Source organism: Corvus brachyrhynchos, unplaced genomic scaffold (genome assembly GCF_000691975.1).
Source record: "Corvus brachyrhynchos isolate BGI_N302 unplaced genomic scaffold, ASM69197v1 scaffold514, whole genome shotgun sequence".
In the NCBI taxonomy this organism is placed as follows: Eukaryota; Metazoa; Chordata; class Aves; order Passeriformes; family Corvidae; genus Corvus; species Corvus brachyrhynchos.
In genome coordinates this window covers 2389630-2413778 of record NW_008238319.1, presented here as the reverse complement: position 1 = coordinate 2413778, position 24149 = coordinate 2389630, and the positions used below count along the sequence as shown (strand labels likewise).

Here is a 24149-nt window from a genome sequence, read left to right as displayed (position 1 = left end):
TAAACATCCCTAACAGGGCATTTGTGAGGAATATCTCCAGTTCTGTCCTGAGGTCCCAGTGGATCCTGGCATGTTGCTGATTGGAGAAATGGATTTGTGTTTCATAAACTTCTACCTGGAGCTCTCAGGGCTGTGCTGCTCCAGCACCGTTGTACAATGAGGTGATAAAACACCAGCACAGGGTGCCCAGAGCAGCTGGGGCTGCCCCTGGATCCCTGGCAGTGCCCAAGGCCAGGTTGGACAGGGCTTGGAGCACCCTGGGCTAGTGGAAGGTGTCCCTGCCCATGGCAGGGGATGGGATACTCTTAAAGTCTATTTCATCCCAAAGCATCCTGATGATTTTTCCATGGACTTGCTCACCAGATAATTTGCAGCACATACACTCTGCACCCATTTAGCCAGTAATATAAACAGTAAGCTGCTCTTTTTTCCTAGTCCAATATTTATTAAGTGCCACGCTCCTGCTAAGCTTTAATTTCTCTTCCCTGTGCGGAGCAGAGCCTGGAGAGGGGGGAGGAGCAGCTTCTTGTTGGGAAGCTAAAGTGAAATGGAGTTTTACAGGCAGCTCAGCTCCGAGGAAAGGAGACATGTTGTGGGCTGGCTGAGCTGTGCTTTCATGTCTCGAGGCTCTGTTAGGCTGCACTCATGGTGACACTTTGATAGACTGACACCGAGAACATTTTGTTCACACAGGAGTCTAAATAAGTTAATACAAGCGATGTGCCTTTTAGCCTCCCTCTCTGCCAGCCACACATTGTGCTTTAAAATAAAACCTGGAAATTGGAGTGTGAAAATCCGTAGTGGGAAATGTGGCGAGTCCCAGCTTGACGACTGATTCAACAACTCCTCTTGATTTGGGTTTATACACTACCTCCCCTCCTGTGGAATTAATAATCATTGTAGTGATGATGAGGGTGTTCATCATGATCATCAAATAAATAAGACAAATAAATAGAAGTGTTTCAGTAGAGCCAGATATTAAAACATGCTTTGTTATGCTCCACGAGGATTTATTAATACAGCTTTTACATCTTCTACCAAAGCCAGGGGCTGTTTGTTAACTCTGAAATGTGTCTTTTCTCCTAAAGGTCAGCATAAAATCAAGTTCATCCCAGAAATGGTGGGGCCTATCCTGGAAATGACGCTGATCCCAGAGACGGAGCTGCGGAAAGCCACGATCCCAATCTTCTTCGATATGATGCAGTGTGAATTCCACTCCACCAGAAGCTTCCAGAGGGTAAGAAGAGAGCTGCAGACATTTAAAGTTTAAAGTGAGGAAGATTTAGCTGTTCTTTGACAAAACATAAGGAGTTTTGTTATTTCTCATTTTTCTAAGGAATAATATAATTATGGATTTGCTTATTTCCTATAACTCCTGAGTGGCTGTGGAGTTCTCATCTGTTGGTTTGAAATGCTTATGGAAGGAGAGATTTGCATGTAGTAAATGAAACCTTTGGTTATGGCACAGGAGCAAAGACAGATGTCTTAAATTGTCACTGTGACTCACACAAGGAGCTTGCTCCTGAGATAAATTGGACATAAAGGAAGCCTGATAAAAGGCAAAAGTATAACCTGTAAGGATTTATCATCTCTACTATCATGTAATTTTGATTTTCCCTACCGTTTTATGGATTTTGAAGAGGGGAAAAAGCAATCCAGCACTGTCAGTACTACTTCTTGCTCTACAGGTACTGCAGAATCTCCAGTAGTAATGAAGCATTTTTATTCTATTTTATTGCAATGTGCTGAGGGGAGCCCTTGAATACACACACACACCATCTTCTCCTGATAGCTTCAACTTTTGAAAGACAAGTGGAGTGAAAGATAGTTTCCTGACATCATTCATTTGACATTGCTTCCCTTGAAACTTTGCTTATGGATTCAGTTTAAGACTAGTTAGGCCAGGTAGGGTTTGGGCTAAGCCAGTGGAGCTCCTTCCCACTGTGAGATTTCCGTCAGTTCAGGATATGACCTTGTGAATTTTGCAATAAAGTTTGACATGTGTTGTTTGCTTTTTTTCCCTTTATATTGGCAGTTTTCTTTCTTGGATGAAAAACCTCATCCTTTTCCATACTTTTCTTGTGAACTGCTATTGAGAACCAACTCTTAATAAATCTGTAGGCAGAGTAAATGAAAATCTGCGTGGGGAGACTTAAGCAAGGGAAATGGCATCAGCTTTATTGCTTTGATTTGTTTTGTGCTGGATGGTGTGTGGAGAGGTTGTGAACTGTATTTTGGCTTCATCCAATTACTGCATAATCATTTGTTCTTATGTTTGACTCCAGTGCTACTGTAAAGATTGAAATGCTCGCTGGGATGCCATTTAAACAGTTTCCTGTCAGATGCTCTCTTTTGTTGCTTGTCATTTTTTATTTGTACAATTATATAGATCGTGAAAAATCCGAGGGTAACTTTATAGCTAAATTTATGGCCCTCAATTTTCCTGACAGAAGGAAACCAGCTTTGTGTGGAATAGTTGGGTGATTTTAATAAATGAATGTCTTAAATATTTCACTTAGGGATTTTTTTGCTGTTTGAGAGGAGAAATGCCTCATCCTCAAGTCAAAAATGTCTGGGGCTGTATTTAACATCGTATTTCCTGTGGCAGTGTAGCTTCATTATGGATATGGCATTGACAGGATGAGTGCAGAGGTAACAATCCTCTTTTCCACGGGTTTGGAGTGAACAGCCACATGTGACAAGGAATAATCGATCTGTCCATTGATCGTGCAGCTCTGAGTTTGCTGAGTATCTCAGGTTGGCCTTTGGGGAATGAAGATCAGGTCACAGGCTTGGGAAAAGCAGAGGGTTGAAGGAAAATCTAAGCTGGGACCCCTGGAAGTAACCTGGGCCTTAGGTTGGGTTATCTGGGACCACGTGAAGCTCGGTTTGGAATATCTCCAGTGAGGGTTGTTTGAGCTCTTCTCTGGGTGAGCTATTCCAGTGTAAATCCTGGCCTTTGGAATGTGTCCCTGCCTGTGGTAGAGGGTTTGGAATGAAATAAGGTCCCTTCTGACCCCAGCCATTCCAGGATTCTATGATTAAAACTTTCTGATTTTTATATCGTGATGGAATTTCCTTGGATCAGCTCGTGCCTGTTTCTGCTTCCATCTCCTCTCTGAGCACCTTTTAGGCTTTGGAATGTTTGAGCTGGATTTTCTCTGGGCTGAACAAACCCAAATCCTTCAACCATTCCTGGGGCCAGGTTCTGCAGCACTCTGCCCATGTTGGTGGCCCTCCTTTAGACCATCTCCAGCTGGTCAAGGTCTCCCTAAGCCGGTGAATCAGAGCCAGACACGCAATTCCAGCCGTGGTTCAACAAGTGCAGTAGTCTTGTTGCTCCTCTGGCCGTGCTCTTGCTGGTGCAATCTAGGACACATTTAGGCTCCATTGAAGGGGGACACTTTTTTTCATGTTCAGCTTGCTAAATTGGCTTTTCCCAGTCACCTTCTTGCCCTTTGTGTACCTGGAAAAAGCTTCTGTGAGGTCCTGCTCTGTGGTTTCCTCAGGAACTGAAGTGGGGCTGCCTGGTCTGTAGATTCCTTGCTCTTTTTTTTGTCTTTTTTGTGTTGAAGTGATAGAAATAGATATAATTTGGGTTTTTTTTTTTTAAATATTATCAGTACCTAGGCAAGCTTTGATGCTTAATGGGTCGATGTAATGTGCTGCTTTATATCCTTTATATGCAAGTACCAATTATCCTTGTCCAGCACTGCTTCCAGAGAGAACTTCCAAATGGAATGGTTGGCTGCTGTTAAACTAATCTGCCAGAAATCCAATTATCTAACCTTATTAGTCACATCAGCGAGGGTTTAGATTGGCTCCACTTCTCCAGCAGATGTATCAACCTCATGATTTGTGGGGGAGGAACTGCAGTTTTTTGCAGGCCTCCGATGCTGTGATGGTTTGTGTGATAAACAGGCAGCTTTCCCTGAGGTTTGGGTTTGCCTGGTAAAACCAGGGACAGACAGAAGGGTTTTTTTTCTTCTCCCAGTGTATTTAGAGACAAAACAAGATCAATTCCCCTTGTTTTTACAGAACTGTATTAAGGCTGACTGAATTAAAAGCTGGAGTTGCCCGTTTTTGCCTTGTCCCTCTGAAGGTGCTTTGAAGCCTTTATAAGACTTCAAGGTAGCCTGCACCTCAAAGCAGGAATCCCATCCTAAAAACAGTGTGGGACTGAAGCTTCCCTGTAGAAGGAAACACCTCCTTCTCCACTCAGCTTCTCCCTTGGCCTGTTTCAGTAGCGGAGCCTCTGGATCAAAGGGAATTTTTCACAGCCAGGGAAGCGATGAAAGAGAATTGGTTTGATTGTTCAGGGCCTGGTCAGGTGAGTGGGATGGATCCCGTGGTGACAGCAGGAGGGAAAGCTCAAGGTGAAACAACCCTGCAGCTGGAATGTGGAATTTGGAGCATGGAAAGCTCCTGGTGCTGGTGCCTGTTCCTCCCAGCGGTGGCTCCATTCCTCGTTTCCTACCAGCACTCCTTTTTCTTTGCATAAATTTTAACTCACTTTCTCTGGACCTGTGTCACTGCTGATACCACGTTCTGCTTGTTTGGAGTTGAACCCATTTACAGCTGTAAATCTCAGTATCACTGAGACAGCCACAGCAGCATTTTGATTTTCACATGCTGGTTATTGATGAATTTCAGATGGATTTAATTCCCTTCAGTGAGAAGTTTCCCCTCGTTTTTCTGAATCTCTCTTGACTTTTAGAACCTGTAATTCCTTATTAAGTCTTTTTGCTGCTTTTGAGCCCTGGGTTAAGCTCCCTTTCCCCGTGCTGTGGATTTGCAGGCAGGACACAAGTAAATGACTCCCAGTTCCTGTGATCGCACTGAACGTGCAAATTCAAATAACTAATCCCCCACAAAGGATTGGTTTCAATCAGTAATATTTTTTAATTCCCTCCAGTTGAAATGTAAATCTGTACATTCTTCTTGGTTTCTGGCCTTTTGGAGAATATCAGTATTCCTCCTTCACTGCATCTGGAGAGCAAGGGAGAAAGGTAATGCAGTGGTCTCCAAAATGATCCCATCATTTTAAATGGCTCCAGATCTGTTTCACAGCTGGAATGCTGTGGAAAAATAGAAAAGGGAACAGATGAAACTGTTGGGAGTAACCACCAACTTCATAAAAACCTTTGAGCAACGTTTTGCAGTACTCGTGTGCCGTTTCTGCATCAGGACTAATTTCTGGTGGTGGGATCTGTCACATGAATTGCACATGGCAAATTATTATTAGCCCACATCAAAATGAATTTATAGCAGCTTGGAGGGCTGGAAGTCCTCCTTATCTGCATCAAGATTAACTTGTCAGCCAGTGCTCCAAATACAGCCTTCGTTGAGGAAGACCCAGGCCCAAAAATGATTAGTTGAGTTGACGTGCGATGGCTCACCCTGATTTATTTGCTCCAGGTGAGAGATTGTCACAGACAGAGGAAGCACTGGATGACAGTGCAAGGAAAAGTGGATAATAATGTCCTGTAATCTTCCTGGTATCACCCCTCAAGCTTTCAGTGTCAGCAGGAGGATGTGAATCTGGCTCATTGATGGTGCAGATACTCCCCCAAGCCTCCAGAAAGAGCCTCAGCGAGTGCCACTGGCTCTAATGGAAACACTGGAGATTTGGCACTTCTTCATTTGAGACTAAATCCCATCACAATAATTGCAGGCCTATTTATGCATTAAATTAAATGTAATGCATTTAAAAAAAAAAAAGAATGCATTAGGGGAAGAAAAAGAGAAAAGGAAAGCTCGAGTTTATCAACAGATGCCAGGTGCAGTGTCCCAGAGCCATTGGCTTGTGCACCTCCAGGGTCACATTCCCACTCCCATCATGGGAAATGATAAACCTCCAAAGCTCCATAAACCTCAGCTGGCGTTGATAAAACCTTTCTCCGTGGAAAGACCACAGAAGGAATTTTAACTGATATTAAATAACATTTATTCATCTGGCTGCCATGATCTACATCACAGCGACTCCATGAGAAGTACAGGGGATGACTGAAGAGCAAAGATACTGTTAACAATCCTGAAAACCCCCAAAATGCCACAAGTCTGGCTCTGTGCAGCCCAAGAGGCCATTAGGGAAATGGCCCAGCAAAGTGTGGATTTACAGAGATTTAAGTGAAACTGATAGTGGGAAGATCCTTGAGATCCTGCATGACAAATGCAATTGCTCTTCTCTGTCTGAGTGATCTCTTCCTAAAAATTACAAAAAATAAAGGGCTGGGGCTGGCAGTGAGTCAAGAAGTCAAGTGTCATTTCTCACATTGGGTTAGAAAGTCAGTTTCTTTCTGGGCTCCTTAGGGAACAGGATTTTTGTGACTTCCCTGTTTCACCATTGTGTTGTTTCTGTGTTCTACTCAACGCTCTCGTACTGTGGGAACGTGTTTGGTTCTGGGACGGGGTGGGTTGCATTATCCTGCCTTTTCTCATTTTCCTGTCATTATTTTAATAATGGATTCATTGTGTTCACTGTGAGCAGGGACAGGACCTGAGGGAACAGCTGGAGCTGTGTCAGAGGAGGTTTAGGTTGGATATCAGGGAAAGGTTCTTCCCCCAGAGGGTGCTGGGCACTGCCCAGGCTCCCCAGGGAATGGGCACGGCCCCGAGGCTGCCAGAGCTCCAGGAGCGTTGGGACAGCGCTGCCAGGGATGCCCAGGGTGGGGTTGTTGGGGTGTCTGTGCAGGGCCAGGGGCTGGAATGGATGATCCTGTGGGTCCCTTCCAACCCGGAATATTTTATGATCCAGACAATTCATTCTTTCTCCATGGGTACATTATGTGCTGTTAATATCACCTGCAGATACAAAGTACATCCCTTGACATTTACAGAATGTTGGTACTCTTTGTTCTTGTGCAGGGGCCCTTTGCTTCTCCACAGCGTCCTTAGGGCTGGCTTAAGCAGGTGACAGTGGAAAAACCTGGTGACAACTGTTCTGTCACCGAACTCCCACTCTGAGCACTGGGCTCCCATTCCCCTGCCACAGGCTCCCAGCTCACCCAGCCTCTCCTGCTGAGGTCTCTGTCTTTAATCCTGTGGATGTCTGTGCTTATTTAATGAAGAATTAGGAATTAGGAGACTTAACTGATTCATTACAGAGCAGCAGGCGACTAACAGTTCACATTCATTCCTAGCAGCAACAGCTAAAGCCCTCTGTAATCATTAAAAATCCAGGGAATTACCGAGTTTGCATTTTAAATTTATATTCTGATGCCCACTTAAGTTTGCGTTATTTTATTATTGCCCAAATAAAATTATTCTGGAGTTGTTTGAAACGTCTCCCTTCCCTTCTGCAGGGTTTATTAGCAGCTTTCTCAGTTATGTTCCACTGGGAGTCAATGTCTGTGTGCTAAAAAGGGGTGTCAGGGATGCTGGGGGATGCATCCAGCAGGATTATCCAGCCTCAGGTGTTGCCTTTCTCAGAGAGCTTCCAGCATTTTTGTATTTAGTTCTGCTGCTGGGGACATTCTGTGTCTCCTTTCTCCCTGCCCTCATTCCTGTCATTAATCTCCTTCTTTAGTTTTCCATAATGCAAATATTTACACTTCATTTAACAACACAACCAATGATTCCTGTAACCAAAGAAGTCCTTGTAGGGCCGGAGATCATCGTGGAGAATCTAAAACCAGAGGCTGCAAGCTCTAAAAGTGAATCAAGCTTTAAAGCAGGGGCTAAACGTCTCACCGAGGTACCCAACCAATCTGTGAGGCATTGAGGCTACAGTAATAATGTGAAATATTTGCCAGCTGATTATTTACGCTTGCTTTGTTTAATTATAGTTCGAAAACGAGATCATCACCAAACTGGATCACGAAGTGGAAGGAGGCCGTGGAGATGAGCAGTACAAAGTGTTATTTGACAAAATGTAAGTGTTGATCAGCAGCAAAATTTATGTCACGGGGAAGTCAGGAGAGAGAGCAATTAGACTACAATGAACTTTGTAGCCCAGAAATAATTAAAATCTGTTAACGATGCGCAATATTTAAAACTGCACCTGAGTCAAGGTTTTTCTCCGTGTGTGATTAACAAGGCGAACTTAATTGGTTTTTCAGTCTCTTGGAGCACTGCAGGAAGCACAAATACCTGGCTAAGAGTGGGGAGACGTTTGTGAAGCTGGTGGTGCGTCTGATGGAGAGGCTCTTGGACTACAGGACCATCATGCACGACGAGAACAAGGAGAACCGCATGAGCTGCACCGTCAACGTGCTGGTGAGCAGGAAAGTCACTGCAAAGTCACCCCAAAATCACCACAAAATCACTGCAAAATCGCCACAAAATCACCCCGAAATCACCACAAAATCACCGCAAAATTGTCACAAAATCACTACAAAATCGTCACAAAATCACTGCAAAGTCACCACAAAATCACCACAAAATCACTGCAAAATCACTGCAAAATCGCCACAAAATCACTAAAAATCACCACAAAATCACTGCAGTCACCACAAAATCACCACAAAATCACTGCAAAATCGCCACAAAATCACTAAAAATCACCACAAAATCACTGCAGTCACCACAAAATCACCACAAAATCACTGCAAAATCGCCACAAAATCACTGCGAAGTCACCACAAAATCACCATGAAATCGCCACAAAATCACTACAAAATCGCCACAGAATCACCACAAAATCACCATGAAATCGCCACAAAATCACCACAAAATCGCCACAAATTCGCCATAAAATCACTACAAAACCATCACAAAATAGAAAATCACCAAGAATCACTACAAAATTGCCACCAAATTGCCAAAAATCAGCATGAAATCACCACAAAAATCACTACAAAATCACCACAACACTACCACAAAATCGCTACAAAATCACTCAAAAAATAATTCAAAAAATCACCACAAAATCACCATAAAATCACCCCAAAAACCACCACCAAACCACCACAAAATCGCTACAAAATCACCCAGAAAATCACCACAAAATCACTAGAAAATCACCAAGAATCACTACAAAATTGCCACCAAATTGCCAAAAATCAGCATGAAATCACCACAAAAATCACTACAAAATCACCAAAAATCACCACAACACTACCACAAAATCACTACAAAATCACCCAAAGCCCCACTGCTCTCTGAATCCTGCACCTTTAACAGAGGGTTTGACTCGACCAGAGTGTCTGTTGGGATTCTTGGGGAAATTTGGAATGCTTTCCCCATTTTTTTCCTATTTTGGTGAATGCAAATCTCTGAAAAAGTGGGTTATTCCTTCTTTAATTGTTTCTACAGGAAGATTTAAGGAGAAATGTTACAGGGCCTGTTCATTGACATTTACAATTGATGTATAAACAACTCTGTGCAGAAAAACACTTGACATACGGAATGTTGGAGTTCTCTGCCATTTACTCCCAAAATTTCCATGGATTTGCAGTCCCATCTGTATTCTGCTCTCTGCTCAGCCCCCATATTCAAATTTTGTGAAGGAATTGAAGTTACTATTTCATTTACAGCAGGAAAAGCTCGGCTTGTTTTCCTCATTGATACGAGGAAAACTTTCTGGATCCTCTTAGATCCAGAAATTCTGGAGTGTCCACTCCATGCACAAATCTTGGTCTGTTTGGGCTGCAGATGGAAGCAATAATTGTCCCCACTGTACCCACATCATGTTTTTGGTGGAGATTCAGAGAATGAGATTTTACAAGCCTAAAATCAGCACCCATGAAGAATAACTTTCAGAGACCCCCAAAATAACGTGAACTAAATTTGAGTTTTCCATCAGCACTGTTTGCCACTGAGGATTCCAAGCTTTCCTCCCCAGATCATCATCGAAGCTTTAATTTTGTTTAAATACATGGGGCACAGCCAGTGTTTATCATTTATGTGATCTGGATGATGGATTTTGTTCAGGAAAGAGCTGAGTAAATAGTTTGAAGGTTGGTTTTTTTTTGCATATAATGTAGTTTGTAGCTTTTTTGATTTTGCATCTAATGCAGTCCTCAGCTCGTGCAGCGCAGCCTTTACGCCGCCCCATCACATCAGCCGTAAACAAAACAGTGCCCACTGGAGCAGGAGAGGACATGGAGGCATCCAATTTGAAATTGGGCGCTTATTTTTAGTTTGTTTTTCCTCTCTGTGCACATCAGAAAGCATCAGAATGTTTGGGAAGTGGGCAGAGAGGAGGGACTTGCAGGGTTGTCACTGGCTGGTGGTGCAGCAAGCGCAGAAAGGTCACGGCGTCCTCGCGAGCAGAGCCCTGGTGGAAAGTCCTGCCAGTTCTCCAGGCAGGATGGGGAGCAGCAAATCAGTCACCATGCTCTCTGTGTCAAACTGGGAAAATTCCCTTAGGAAGTTTGAAGTTGTTCCTCCTTCCCTTCATCTGGATACTCAGAGTCTCCTCCCAGGAATTCTTGCCATCCCCATGGGGGATCCTGAGAACACTTGGGGGTTGGGTTTGTTTTCTCCAAGTGTCTCCCAAGAGCAGCTCCTGATGCTGGTTTTTGGCAGCTGAGTTTGTCAGGCATTTGCAGATGATGAATTTTGTGGGTGATGTGCTGCTGTCAGGTTCAATCACTGTGAGGCACCAGGCACAGGCCTGCTGGAGCCACTGGAGTTCCCAGGAAATGCTGGGAAGCGGCGCAGGGCGGAATTTTCTGTTACTTTCAGTAGTCATGATTTCAAAGTTTAGCTTGATTTTACCACTCCCATTTTCCCTCCAGGGCCTACTCAGCCTTTTCATCATTCTCCAGGTTCCTGAAGTGAAGTTCATGCCTTCGCAAAAATCTAACCCGCGGCTGAAACTCGGCACAATTCCCATGTGGGGTCTCAAAGAGCTCCTAATTGGGACTTTAATGATGCTGAGGGTTTCCTAGGATTAGGTTTGTCTGTATTGATGGTGCTTTAACTTGGAGGGTTTGATCTGCACTTAAGCCAGTGCTGACAGGAAAGGGGCTGAGGCTGGAGCAAAGGAGGCTCAGGGGGGACCTTGTGGCTCTGCACAAGTCCCTGACAGGAGGGGGCAGCCGGGGGGGTCGGGCTCTGCTCGCAGGGAACAGGGACAGGAGGAGAGGGAACGGCCTCAGGCTGGGCCAGGGCAGGCTCAGGGTGGATATTGGGGAAAATTTCCTCATGGAAAGAGTTGTAAAGCATTGGCACAGCTGCCCAGAGCAGAGGTGGAGTCCCCATTCCTGAGAGGATTTTAAAGCCCTCTGGATGTGGCCCTTGTGGACATGGGGCAGTGGTGGCCTTGGCAGTTTGTTTCCTGAATTGAGCCCAAAACCAGTAAGCAGTTACATGAACTTAAATATCCCTGGAGTAACCCATCATTCTGCTGTGAAATGGGGATTCTGTCTTGCATTCCAGTTCTCTTCGAAGGGATCACTTTTGTATTGGATTTATCCCTCTTTTAGTACTGGGTGTGTGCTCTTCTGGTGCCGCCTCAAACTGCTTTAATTTAGCATTGAAATATATTTAATTCAGTGAAGAAGGACTTTCTTCGTTGTTTTTTTTTCTTAGATATATTTTATATTTTGGAGGCAAACTTGAAATTAGATTCAGCAGTGCCTTGAATCTTTCACCCAGTTTATCATATTTTGCATTCACAATATTTGCACTGTTAACTAGTTTATCTCAAGGCTGGAGGCACTCGGAGGAGAGGGATGCTAATGTGTGACATATGCAACCAGATAAATAACACTAATCTAACTTTTGATTTCCAAGGAAACTGTTAGAATCCAAGAGCAGATGATGTATTGCTCAACTAAGGTTCAGAATTTTCAATCCATAGAACAACTGTTGCTTAAAAATTACAGGTTTTTTGTATATTAGAAAACTTCCAGCTGAAAATGGTTAATGATGTGTGACTTGCAAATTCCAGCAGCAAATTTCTAGCAGTGCTATTCTGGCAAACTCTTAACCTTTGCAATGAGACAGAAGGCCTAAAACACTGCAACATGAAACATCCCAGCATTCGAATTTGTGAGTTAAATAACTTGTGTTCCATCACTGGAGGCAAATTTCATTTTGCAGTTTGGAGGCTGACGTTATGCAATTATGAATTTTTAATTTGGAGCCTGTTCTGTGTACATTCCAAAGTGTGAAATCAAAGACTTTGTAACCAAATTATGTTGTTTTTCAGAATTTCTACAAGGAGATCGAGAGGGAAGAGATGTACATAAGGTTTGTAAACATGACTGGTGACAAACTGCCTGACACAGGCACTGTAATTGGGGGAAATTAAGTTCGTATTAAGCAGTCACTTGGGGGCTGGAGGAGAAGAGTACTGAAAAATCACACCTTGGCTGAACCTGAAGTAATTCAAAATCTTATCTGCACTGAGAACAGAGTGCTGGAAGTGAAAGTCAGGAGATTATCTCTGTCCCCTTTCTCCAAGTCCTTGGGTTCCATTACAATGAACACTGAAATACTCAGGAGCCAGAACTCTTCTGTTCATGAGGAAAACAAAAAAGTCAAAAGCTGAGCAAAGAAATGATGCTGCCTTCTGGTGAGGTACAAAAGATGTGACTTGGAATAAAAACAACTATTAAATAATACCTGATACTTATTTTAAACTTAAAGCTTTCAAAATCTCTTTTCAGACAAAGTAAACGTGGAAATTGGTGCTTTCTGTGAAAATGGGGTTCACAGCCCCCCATTTGTGCTTTGGCTGACAATTGCTTACACTGTTGTGCTAAAACGATGGAGTTTGTGCTTGTAATGCTCTTTTAGGTATCTAAATGTTACTCAATTCATTCTCAGGTGCTTGTTATCTTTTTGGAAGAATTTTCACTTGTGAACTCTCTTCCTGTTGTTTAAATGGTTTTAATTGGTCTGTTAGAAGCTTGCAAAAAGAAAATTGTGGACAAACACATGGAGTTATTTATTATTATTTAGGTCTCCCTGCTCAGCATCTCTGTAAAGACAAATTGCCTCTCACGGTCAAACCCCCATCCAAATTCTCTCCAATTTCTGTCAACGAACTTATAATTAACATCAAACATGAAAGTATTTTCACTGGCTTTTTCAAAATAGAATTTTTAATAGTTTTGTGGGGATTTTTTTAAATGGTCAGTAAAAAAATCATCAAAGAAAACCCAGAAGAGAATCCCCTTCCAGAGGTGTGATGATAGTGGAGTTAAAGAAGGAAATTTACTTCTGTCCCCATAGCTGAACTGTAAGAGTGCTCTGTCTTGCACAAAAGCAGCATTGGGTATTTTACTCATCACAAGTCATCCATCTGGTGTTCAGTCAAAGATTGCACCCGATGATCTCAGAGGTCTTTTCCAACCTTAATAATCCCATGATTTTCTGAGCGTCCTTTGAGAACGACACAGCGGAAATGCAAATGGTCCTAAAGGTTGGCTGCACACAGAAATGTGAACTTTAACCAATCCCACAAATATTTACTTGTTTGAAGATAGACTTGAACCCTTGTAATCTTCAAAAGAAATGGCTGAGTAGCATCCTAACCCCACTCTTTTTAAGAGCCACTGTTTCTGTCGCTGGCAGGTATCTGTACAAGCTGTGTGACCTGCACAAGGAGTGTGATAACTACACAGAGGCTGCCTACACCTTACTCCTGCATGCAAAGCTCCTCAAGGTAAACCCCAAAACACATCCTGAGTTGGGGAAATCCCAGCAGCAGCCAGCCAGGGGGGTGTTTGTCACTCAGAGCAGCTGCACTTCGGGCTAACAGCTCTGTGCTGGGTTCTTTTTGCACATGGAATTCATACGCGAAGGAAAGCAGCACTTCAGTGGGTGGCAGAGGTGGATCTTGACCTGATATGAAGGGAATGTGGTCAAGTCAGCACTGCAAAATCCAGATTGCAAATATCCACATTGTGCAATATGTGAAAGCCTCAAACCAGATGTTTTAGTAAATCAGCTCTCCACAGATCTTTGTGCCAAGGAGTGCTGGAGCCCATTCTCGAGTGCTCTTGGGTGTCTGGAGTAGATTCAGTTTGGATTTCAGAAAACTGTAGAGAGATTCAGATGGCCTTCTCTCCAAGTTCATGCTTTTAAAAGGTGCATGTCATTTTAGTGCAGTGTTACCCAGCTTAGAGCACATTTAAAGAGGCACAACAATATTGCTGCTCTTCAAGGAATGTTTGGGGTAGCCTGCAATATGCACAAATAACGTGTTATCTGCAGAAAGTGCCTGAAGTAAAGCATTTGAGTGATTAACACTATCCACTGCCAGCCAGAAATGGAGTGAAGCTGTATTTCAGAAGCATTAATTCCCTGAAAACGTTCTGGAGAGAAGATGTTGTCTCTGACATGCAGCTTTTTTACGTGCTTGTGTCACAAATGTGGGAGCAGGTACCCACTTTGCTCTCCTGGCTAGCATTTAGGAAGATGCTGGTCTTGCCAGCAGACACTTGTGTCATTAAATTGCATTTAATACATCTGAGTCATCACTGAATTCCTGTTTTTATGGTTTATGTTTTACATTTAAAAAGCAGTTAATGGGAAAAGCAAAAATCTCAGTGGGATCAGAATTAGAAGTTCTGGAAGAGTTGGCTTTAGTCCTGCTTGTCTTCCTCACATTTCACAACCTGCAGTGAAATCTTTCTCCCTCAAGGAGTGCTGGATCTCTTCCCACTCCCCTCAAGGACAGGACCCCCCAGGGCAGAGAGTCAGGGACAGAATAATTGAGAATTTCATTTTCCCCTTCATCTCCTGCTCGTGCCAAGGGTGTTGCAGCCTCCTGATCCAGGGAAAGTTTCCCTTCCTGTGGCAAGGGATGGGACAAGATGGGTTTTAGGGTTCCTTCCCACCCAAACCAGCCTGGGATTCTGTTACTGCAACCTGCTGGGCCCATGGTGCCCCTCTTCATCAAGGAGATGGATCTCATCTGAAGCAGCCAACTGTTCTTAGCAATCCTGGCTTTAATTTAAGCAATCCCCAGCAAAGTGCGAGGGTAAAATATCTGTTTTGAAAAGTTGAAAAGGGGAAGGTGTTAAATGAGATCTTCTGAGGGATGCACTGAGAGTTATTTGTACCTCAAAGCTGAGGAAGCTGCATCCAAGCCATAATAAGACTAAATGTGATGCAGAGTGTACATGTGCAATTTAAATGAAGACACTCTGAAATATATTTACTGTATTTTAAAATAATCAGAGGGTTATTACACAAGGAAACATCTCAAAGATTCATCTGCAGTGCAAAAGCAAACTGTGAGTTGTGCCCACTTCACATGGATAAACCTTTTAGATGGGATGAAGGATTCATTCCCTTCCATGGGGGCTGTGTTTTCTGAATAAATGATGGAACAAGCCATTCCATAAAACGATATTCAGACTTCTCACCTGGCATGGCTTGGACTTGTTAGACATTTTACTTTCTGTAACCTCAAATTAGAGTTGAGCCAGTTGTGGCTTTTCTTAGAGAATGTGTTCAGCGAGCAGGTGAGAGTCTCGCTTAATGTACTTCTTCGCATTCCATGGAAGAACTTCATGGGAAGAAATACCCATTTTTCTTTCCTTCTAATGCAAATCAATAGACACAGCAAATGCCAGGGTAGGGTTTGTCACAGGTTTTCTTTCCTGAGTGGACATTTGTTTATAAGTATAATTTCATTATGGGCTGGAATTAGTTTATTGTAAAGGTGTATCAGTCTCTATCTCAGTGCCTGCTCCTGCAGACCTTGGTGGAGGGAGGAGTTCAGTGTTGCCTGAGGAGGAGCAATAATTTGGGTGTGTAACTGAGCAATTGAGTTTTTCTGTCAAGCCTCAGGACAGGATTTTCAATGACACTCGTCACTGGCAGATACTTCATCCCCCTGATTTTAATGGGATCACATTGAGGGCAAGACTGAGAGCGCGTGAGAATTTCACCTTTAAATTTGCAAGAAGGCTCTGTCTGTGGGGAGAGAGAGGCCAAATTACTGCAAGCTGATGAAGCACACTCAAGAAAGGAGACTTTTGTTGTGTTTTCAACCCTTTCTGTCAAAATGGAGGTGTTCAAAACTAACAGAAGATAGTGGCTCTTAGCATGCTGAAAAAAATGCCATCACTGCAGGCTCCAGCAGGTTTGTGCTGCTCAGAAACAGAGCTCAGGACAGAGCTGTCAGAGGTGTCTGCATGACCCAAACACAAACATTCTGGCCAAATTAAGAAGTGATTGGGTGCAATTTAATAATATATAGGAGGTAAAATAACAGTAATTCTGGAAATGAATCTGGGAGTTGCCCAGAGAAGCTGTGGTTGCCCCTGGATCCCTGGAAGTGTCCAAGGCCAGGCTGGATGGGGTTTGGAGCACCCTGGGCTAGTGGAAGGTGTCCCTGCCCATGGCAGGGGATGGAATGGGATGACCTTGAAGGTCTTTTCCAACCCAAACCATTCCATGATTCTGTTGACAGCTTTCCCTTGATCCATCAGTCGCTTGCTGGAGGAGCCAGAGCTGCTAATTGCAGACAGGCTGGATAAAGTTAATTGTGCTTTCCCTGCCTCCAGAGATTCTCAGCGAGTTGGAGCCATCTCATTTCCCTGCCTGCAGCCCTTTCCTTTGTGCTGATGTGTCTGGGCTCCAAGGCTTCTCTCACATAAAGTGAAGTGTTCCTTGTGTCCCCAGTGGGTTGTACCCATCAGCAGGCCAAGGTCGCTCTCATCAAACTCACCAAGGAGGGGCAGCCACCTCCAGAAGCTCCCTTCCAGCTGATAGATGTAATTAGCCTCCAATTACAGCATCCAAATAAATGATCCTTGTGCCCAAGGAAGCAAAGGGCACAACTGTGAGAAAACCCTTCATTGGTGCATTAACTGCAGTACCACTTCTTTAAATAAAACCCCTCTCTTTTATTTAGCTTCAGAACTCAAAACTTTGGATTTGCTTTCACTTTTCCCCTTTTTTTTGTGTAATTTAGTGGTCAGAAGAAGCATGTGCAGCACATCTTACCCAGCGGGATGGATACCAAGCTGCTACTCAAGGACAGCTGAAAGATCAGCTCTATCAAGAAATTATCCATTACTTTGACAAGGGCAAGGTAAAAAGGGAAGAAAAAAAGTGCAAATGTATTTCATTGCTTTTCTCTCGAACTTATAAATTTAATAGTAAACATAGTTTGCATCCAGTGACCTTCAGGAAGCACTTACAGGTAATGATACCACCAAAAAAACAGTCAAAAGAAATCACTGGCACATTTATAACTGCTGTGTTAAGGGTAAATATATGGGTGTGTGGTGCCATGGAGTAAATAATAAAGTGATGCCTGTAATTTGGAGGACTCTTTCTGGCAGCTACAAGAGCTACTGGAATCCTTCAGCTCCCCTTGTTTTGCCTTGTGTACACAAAAATAATCCCTCAGGGCCTGGATGTCTGTGGTTCATATCATAAATATCCTGGGATGAGGATATTTCATTGCAATTGCATCGTTTAATGATTTGCATTTTGCAGTGCTTGGTGTTGGAGAGGAAGGGGGTTAATGTGGGAGACAGGGATGGATCAGTGTTTGGATATTCCAAGCACGAAATTCAAGTACAGAAGCAGGAATCTCTTTGTCAGAACATTTCAGAGAAGTAAACTTGGGGTTTAACAGTGATCTCTGTAGGGTGAACAGGAATGGTGTTTTCTGGTAGGACTAGAATATTATCCAGCCAGCCCATCCTTTCCAGGTGAGTTTTTAGCAGAATCAGACTAAAATACTAGAATCACTTTGATAGGAAGAATCATTTCTATCATTTTGTTAGAAATTTTGCCTGAAAAGTTAAACTTTATCACTTACCTTAATGCAATGTTTAAAAGTTGTTAGTGAGTGATGTGCTAAAAGTTGCAGTTCTAGACCGGGATGAAAGTTGTAAAAATATAATTCTGGAGTGATGAACAAGTGGCTGTTTGGGGCTGGGGCTGGTGGAGGTGACTTGGGGACAGAACTGGTTCCTACTGCCCAAAAAGCTTGTCCTGAGTCAATGAGGAGAATCTCATTTGAATGAGGGTCACAAATGATTTAAAAGCTTATTTTAATCTTACATTCCTGTCTGGAAGGAAAACCAGAAGTTGCCTGGTTTTATTTTGTTGCTTTATGGGCTTCCTGTTAGTCCTTTAGGGTATCCAGGCACTGGGAATTGTTCTGCTGAGCACCAGTTCTCTGCAGAACTCAAATCCTAGGAGTCCTGTGTGATTTTTGTGTGTGTGTGTGTGAGGAGATGATTAATTTCCAAAGTTCTCTTTTCTGCTTACAGACATTCCTTCTCTCATTTTCTGGTCACTCAAGCTGGTGATAATTTTTCATATTGCTCCGTGAAAAGGGAAATAAAAAAATCAATATACACTGGGAATATTCATTTTAGGTGAATTTGCAAATGTCAGGAAGCTCCAAGTGGAGGTTTCCAGTGTAGATTGAAGGTAATCCTCTCATTTGGGATGTTCTGACATTAAGTTAAATCAACTTCTTGCATGTCCTTGTGCAGTTTGCAAACGTAGCCCAGCAGCTGCTTTAACTCCCTGGTCAGTAACACCTGAAACAGCCTTTGCTGTGCATTTTTGGGACACTGAACCCCTGCACAAACCAATTCCTCTTTTTTGGGCCGTGACCACCCAGCTGGGTCCCTGCCTGGCAGTTCACTCCAGCTTGATCCCACTTGTTTGATTTCCCTTCCCATAAAGTCAACAAGAGGTGCCAAAAGAAGATCCCCACCCCCTGGACAGCTGCAGAGCCACTTCCAGGCTTTTACAGAAGCTCAGGAGTTTCGTCTGAAAGTTGTGAGCCTGTGCCTCTCCCACCCCAACCTGCCTGATGGGAAACTGGATTTGGGAAGGGAGGGACATGTGGGAGTCAGAAACATTATGTAGAAGAAATGGAGGAGAGGGATTTCCTAAAACTGGGTTTAAAACATTGGCTTTTTGCTTTTTAAAGGCTGGTGTAGTTCAGCCTCTCAAAAATCACGATCCCTTTCTCTTGGCAGAGTAATTTCCCAGGGGAAGGCACGGTGCACTTGTCTATTAAAACCAACCATGAGGCTTATCCCTTAAATATTGGCATTCATGGGGAGGTGAATTTAGATTTCATCCTCCATACACAGGCTGGAATGGAGTGAACATCTCACTTCTGGCCCAGAAGTGCCTGAGAGATTTGTAAGAGAGTAAAAGGGAGAGTGGACTTGCCCTGCAGGCAGGAGTGTGGCACCTCATGTGGGCTGAGAACAAAGTGCTGGCCCTCACCATGAGTATCCCTGGTACTTGTAGGTCAAGATCCATTTAAGATCCCTCATTTTGATTTCTATTCTTAATCTGCTGTTCTCAGGAAGTTTGCTTTTTTTGCCTGTATTTGACTTTTGGTCCTTAAACCAACCTTTTGTAAAGCTGAGGTACAACTTTCACCTTAGTGAAGAAGCATTTTTGAGAAACACCTTTTGCATTTTGCAGTTGTTCTACTTTATGGGTTTGATTCCTGGCTAGTTGTGCTCTTCATTCCTTTTCTAAGCTCCTTCTTTCCAAGAGGAAAGTTGTTTCCCTGGTATGGGCATCCTTTCCTCTCCTAGATTATTCTTCCTCACTGCTCTGCACTTTCCAGTCTCCCCTCCATCTCTCTTGGCTTTTGCCCTTCAAATCCTTATCCTCAGGCTTATCCCAGCAGTCTGACCCATCCTTTGAACTGCTCTCAAGTGTTTGCTCTCTCTGTGTTTTCCTGAAGCTTTGTGATTTCCAACAGCCCTTAATCCAGGGACTTCACTGGAAGCTGTTGGGTTGGAATATCCCAAGGCGAGAAGGGAAAACAGTGACGGGAGTAAAGGGATGAGGGAAGAGGTGACATTTTTCCTGTGGGAAGCAGTTGAGGGAAGTCAATGTTAATGAACTCCTGAAGCCAAGGAATGCTCCTTGGCAAAGGTAAGGTGCTGTTTTAAACCAGGTTTGTGTGGTCTCTGGAGCCACGAGGGAAGCAGCAGCTTCCTGCTCTGTTCCTGTTCCTGCCCAGGGAGATGTGGGAACACCAACAGGCTCAGGTTTGCTGGGGATGCTGCTGCCCATAAATCAGGACAGTTTTCCCTCTGCTCTCCATAAATTGAAAGTGTTGGTCCCAAGGAGAAAAAAGGAAATAAATGCACACTGCTCATTTATTTCTGCTCCTCCTTTTTCCCCTCCTCCTCCAGAAAAAAGCTTTTACTGCTTTACAGCAGCCACAGAACAAAAAATATCTAAAATTACACAGCAAATGCCATGCTTTGGCTTAAAAGGCCTTTTTTTCTGGCTCATGGGATGACATCAAATGGCTTTTTTTCTTCCATCTTAACAAGAGAGTGGTGAAATTCACCTGTCTGCCAAAAATCTGTGTGAGGCTTGTGGCCAGCTCAGCCCTGGAGTGTGTCCTGAGAGCTGGGAAGGACAGAGAGTCTTGGGAGAGGGAGGATACAGAGTCTGTTCCAAAGGAATATATTTATTTGTTTAAAGGCTTTCCAACCTGGCTCTGTCTTGGATGCAGGGCTACCAATAGAGAAGTGCTGAGTTTTAGCATTTTATTTCAAATACTAAGCCTTCATGTTGGTTAATTACCACTACCTGAAATTTAACCAGCTTAGAAAGTCCCTCACACGTCAGAATATGGCACCATAATATTCTTACCCCAGACTATTTCACTGCTCCTGACCATTAACTCTGCAGGAGCTCAGAAATACCCTGAGATCCTCCTTTGCTGCTATTAACCTCAAAAACTAAATTGGATGCTGTAGCTCTTTCTGGCCAACAAGCAATCCAGCTTGAAAAATAAATTAAGTGGCTGGGTGTTCCCTAAAAAAGATCTCCTGCATCTCCAAAATCTTGCCTGTAACAATTTGCATCTCATGTCTACACAACTAAATTTAGGCTCTGCACATTTTTCCTACACCTAGAGTATAAAAGAAGCATTTTCCTTCCAGTATCAGCAGCCTCTCTCCCTGGTACCCTCTCCAGATAAATTGTTTCTCCCATTAATGAGTTGTACCTCGTACAAATCCTGTGTTGTAGCTCCCTGTACGACTCATTTCTCCAGCAGACTTGCCATGTCCTGGGCAAAGCTGGGAAAGCTTCCAAGGCAGGAAATCTGCGAGGCAGCAGATTGGGAGTTAGTGACCTTCAAGAATATAGATTTCATTTATCAGGATCCTGGGCCACAGCCGTGCTGTCCTCACCTGAATAAATTGGCTCTGGAGCAAACAGCTGAATTTTTCAGAGGGTTGTGCAGGGATGTGAGGCACACAGCCCCTGTTTCTCTAAGGATGGCAGAAAAATCTCCAGCTTTGGGTTGGTTTTCCGTGATGTTGGAGGTGTCACGGTGCAGCTGCACAAGGGAAAAGCCAGGTTCAGGAAACAGCCTCAAGTTGCTCCAGAGGAGGTTTTGGTTGGATATTAGGAAGTGTTTCCTCATGGAAAGGGTTGGCAGGCAGAGGATCAGGCTTCCCAGGGCAGTGGTGCAGTCCCCTTCTCTGGAATTGTTCAAAAAATGTGTGGATGTGGCACTTGAGGTCAGGATTTAGTGTTTAACAAGGTGATGGTTGATGATCTTAGAAGTCTTTTCCAACTTCAGTGATTCTCTGGACTCCTGGACCTCTGGAGTTCAGGGCACTCTCCACTGGAGAAATTGAGTTCCATAATGCAGCTTCTCATTGTTCCTCTGAAGAACTGAACAGGACAGTTGGGATTTCCAAACAGAGATGTTGGAGCAGAGTGAGATTTTTAAGAGGCAGTAGAAAAAGAAAGTGGGTGCTCTTCCCTGAGACAGAGCTCTTGGCTGGAGAGACTGGCAAAAATGGAAAGAATCTTTTACCCTTTATCTCTTTTTTATCATGCATTTGCAGTACAGTAGAAAAAGTGCCTGAAAGTGTTCCATTAAAAATAATGTGACAAAATGTCAGCAGGGTAGCCTGTAAACTGACTTTTAAAGAAACTTTAAAGGAATTCCAATAATTTAAGCCAGAAACAAATGTTGTTCTTAATATCTGAAGCTGCTCTGCTGATAGAATTGGGATTGTTCAACCTGGAGAAGGATCCAGAGAGATCTTAGAGCCCCTTCCAGTGCCTAAAGGGGCTCCAAGAGAGCTGGAGAGGGACCTAGCAGGGTAGCCTGTAAACTGACTTTTAAAGAAACTTTAAAGGAATTCCAATAATTTAAGCCAGAAACAAATGTTGTTCTTAATATCTGAAGCTGCTCTGCTGATAGAATTGGGATTGTTCAACCTGGAGAAGGATCCAGAGAGATCTTAGAGCCCCTTCCAGTGCCTAAAGGGGCTCCAAGAGAGCTGGAGAGGGACCTGGGACAAGGGCTGGAGGGACAGGGCACGGGGAATGGCTTCCCAGTGCCAGAGGGCAGGGCTGGATGGGATATTGGGGTATTCTGGATGGGGAAGCGAGGGTGGGCAGGCCCTGGCACAGGGTGCCCAGAGCAGCTGGGGCTGCCCCTGGATCCCTGGAGTGTCCAAGGCCAGGCTGGACACTGGGGCTGGGAGCAGCCTGGGACAGTGGGAGGTGTCCCTGCCCATGGCAGGGGTGGCACTGGATGGGCTTTGGGGTCCCTTCCATCCAAACCATTCTGGGATTCCCTGATTCCATGGTCTGGTTTTCTCCTGTTCATCTCCACTTCCTTGCTTAAGAAGCACACAAGGATTATGTGATGACTGGGTGTGTGTTGTACATGAACTAAATCCAGATCACATTTAATTTGAGGATTCATTTTTCAGGCTCTGGAACATTTACAGAATCCATTATTAATATTAATATTCAGTAACATATAAAGGCTTTGTTCAGGCTAGAGGAGGTGCAGTGGAAGCAGCCTCTGCTCCCGTGTGTTTATGGTGTCAACAGACAAGGGTGGGAAGGTGAAAAAAAAAATCAAAGGAGATTTAATTCTGCTGAAGTTGTTCTTTAATCAGTGGCAGTGCTGTGCTACCTATAGGCAGTGATGTGTAGGCAGAGTGTGTCTGCTTTTAGAATCACTGAATGGTTTGGCTTGGAAAGGACCTTTAAAGGTCACCTGGTCCCACCCTCTGTCACAAGCAAGGGCATCTATCATAGACCAGGTTCCTCCAAGCCTGGCCTTGGACACTGCCAGGGATCCAGGGGCAGCCCCAGCTGCTCTGGGCACCCTGTGCCAGGGCCTGCCCACCCTCCCAGGGAACAATTCTTTCTCAATATCCCATCTAAATCTCCCCACCTGGTGCTTTGCATTCCCAGACATGGTTTGGGAACACGTCTGTGCTTATCCAGGAGTCAGTGGGAAGAACCAACAGAGCTTGTTTACAGTGCTGATGCAAATCAGAAATGATTTAGACTTCCATTTGTTTCCAGTCTCATTTTGAAGAGGGACTGGTTAAATCTGGAACATACAAACAGGGACCAGGACAATGATGGTCACACCGTTGTCTTTGAAATGAAAATATGCAGAAGTTATGGATGACCGAAGTTCAGAAGAGAATGGCACTCAGAATGAAGGAAGGTTAAATGATTCTGAAAGCTTTCACTTGCTGACTTAACAAGCAACTGAATATTAGTTCAGTTCCTATAAACTGATGCTATATTGCCCTTCTGAGTCAAAATTAACTCAACTTACTGTGTGAAAATGTCCTCCTTTTTCTGCAACTGTGCCTTTACTCTTAAATTCATGTTAATTTTGTTTAGAAATAAAAACATGCTCTGTATCATCATGCTAGATTAGATCCATAATATGGATAAAAACATTCAGATCCTTCCATTTGCAAAAATTGCATGGCAGAGCATTCAGGCTGCCTTGTAATTTCCTGCAGACGTGATCCCTCATTACCGTGATTATAATTAGTCCTTCTGATGCGTTTTTCACCTTCAAGGCACTTTACAAACACGAGGCAACTCATGCTCATTCCAGTCCTCTTCCCTAGATAAATAACATTCTGAACCTTGTTGGAGAAATAAGGAAAATCAAGAGGAGGGGTCGAACACCATGTGGAGCTGCAAGGAAAGGTTAATGAAGAGCCAGGTTCTGCTCCTTGTGAGCATTCATGGCTTTTTTAGCTTAAATTAGGTCACCCCTTTGTCCAAACATCATCCCAGCTGGTTTTTGCAGGACTCAGAAGCTCCTTTCCCCTCGCTCAGCCCCACAGTGCAGTTTTTAGCCCTTATTTTTTGTCTTCACTTCGAGGGCAGAAATCTCTCTCCTTTCTCCCTGCGATCTGCTGTAACTGTTCTTCCCTGTGCAGTTCCTCATCTCCTGCACCATCAGCAGCTCCCTGCCTGTCCAGGCTTCTGCT

The 24149-nt window shown here is 43.8% G+C and overlaps 1 protein-coding gene across 1 annotated transcript in view; it reads left to right on the top strand.

The window, feature by feature from the left end:
• DOCK1 (dedicator of cytokinesis 1) overlaps nucleotides 1-24149 on the top strand; it is a 244271-nt gene that overhangs the window by 179963 nt on the left and 40159 nt on the right. Inside the window, exons 33-38 of the mRNA XM_017733893.1 lie at nucleotides 1089-1237; nucleotides 7788-7873; nucleotides 8061-8217; nucleotides 12101-12141; nucleotides 13471-13561; nucleotides 16826-16945. Coding sequence (XP_017589382.1) covers nucleotides 1089-1237; nucleotides 7788-7873; nucleotides 8061-8217; nucleotides 12101-12141; nucleotides 13471-13561; nucleotides 16826-16945 — 644 coding nt within the window. The remainder of the gene's footprint in view (nucleotides 1-1088; nucleotides 1238-7787; nucleotides 7874-8060; nucleotides 8218-12100; nucleotides 12142-13470; nucleotides 13562-16825; nucleotides 16946-24149) is intronic.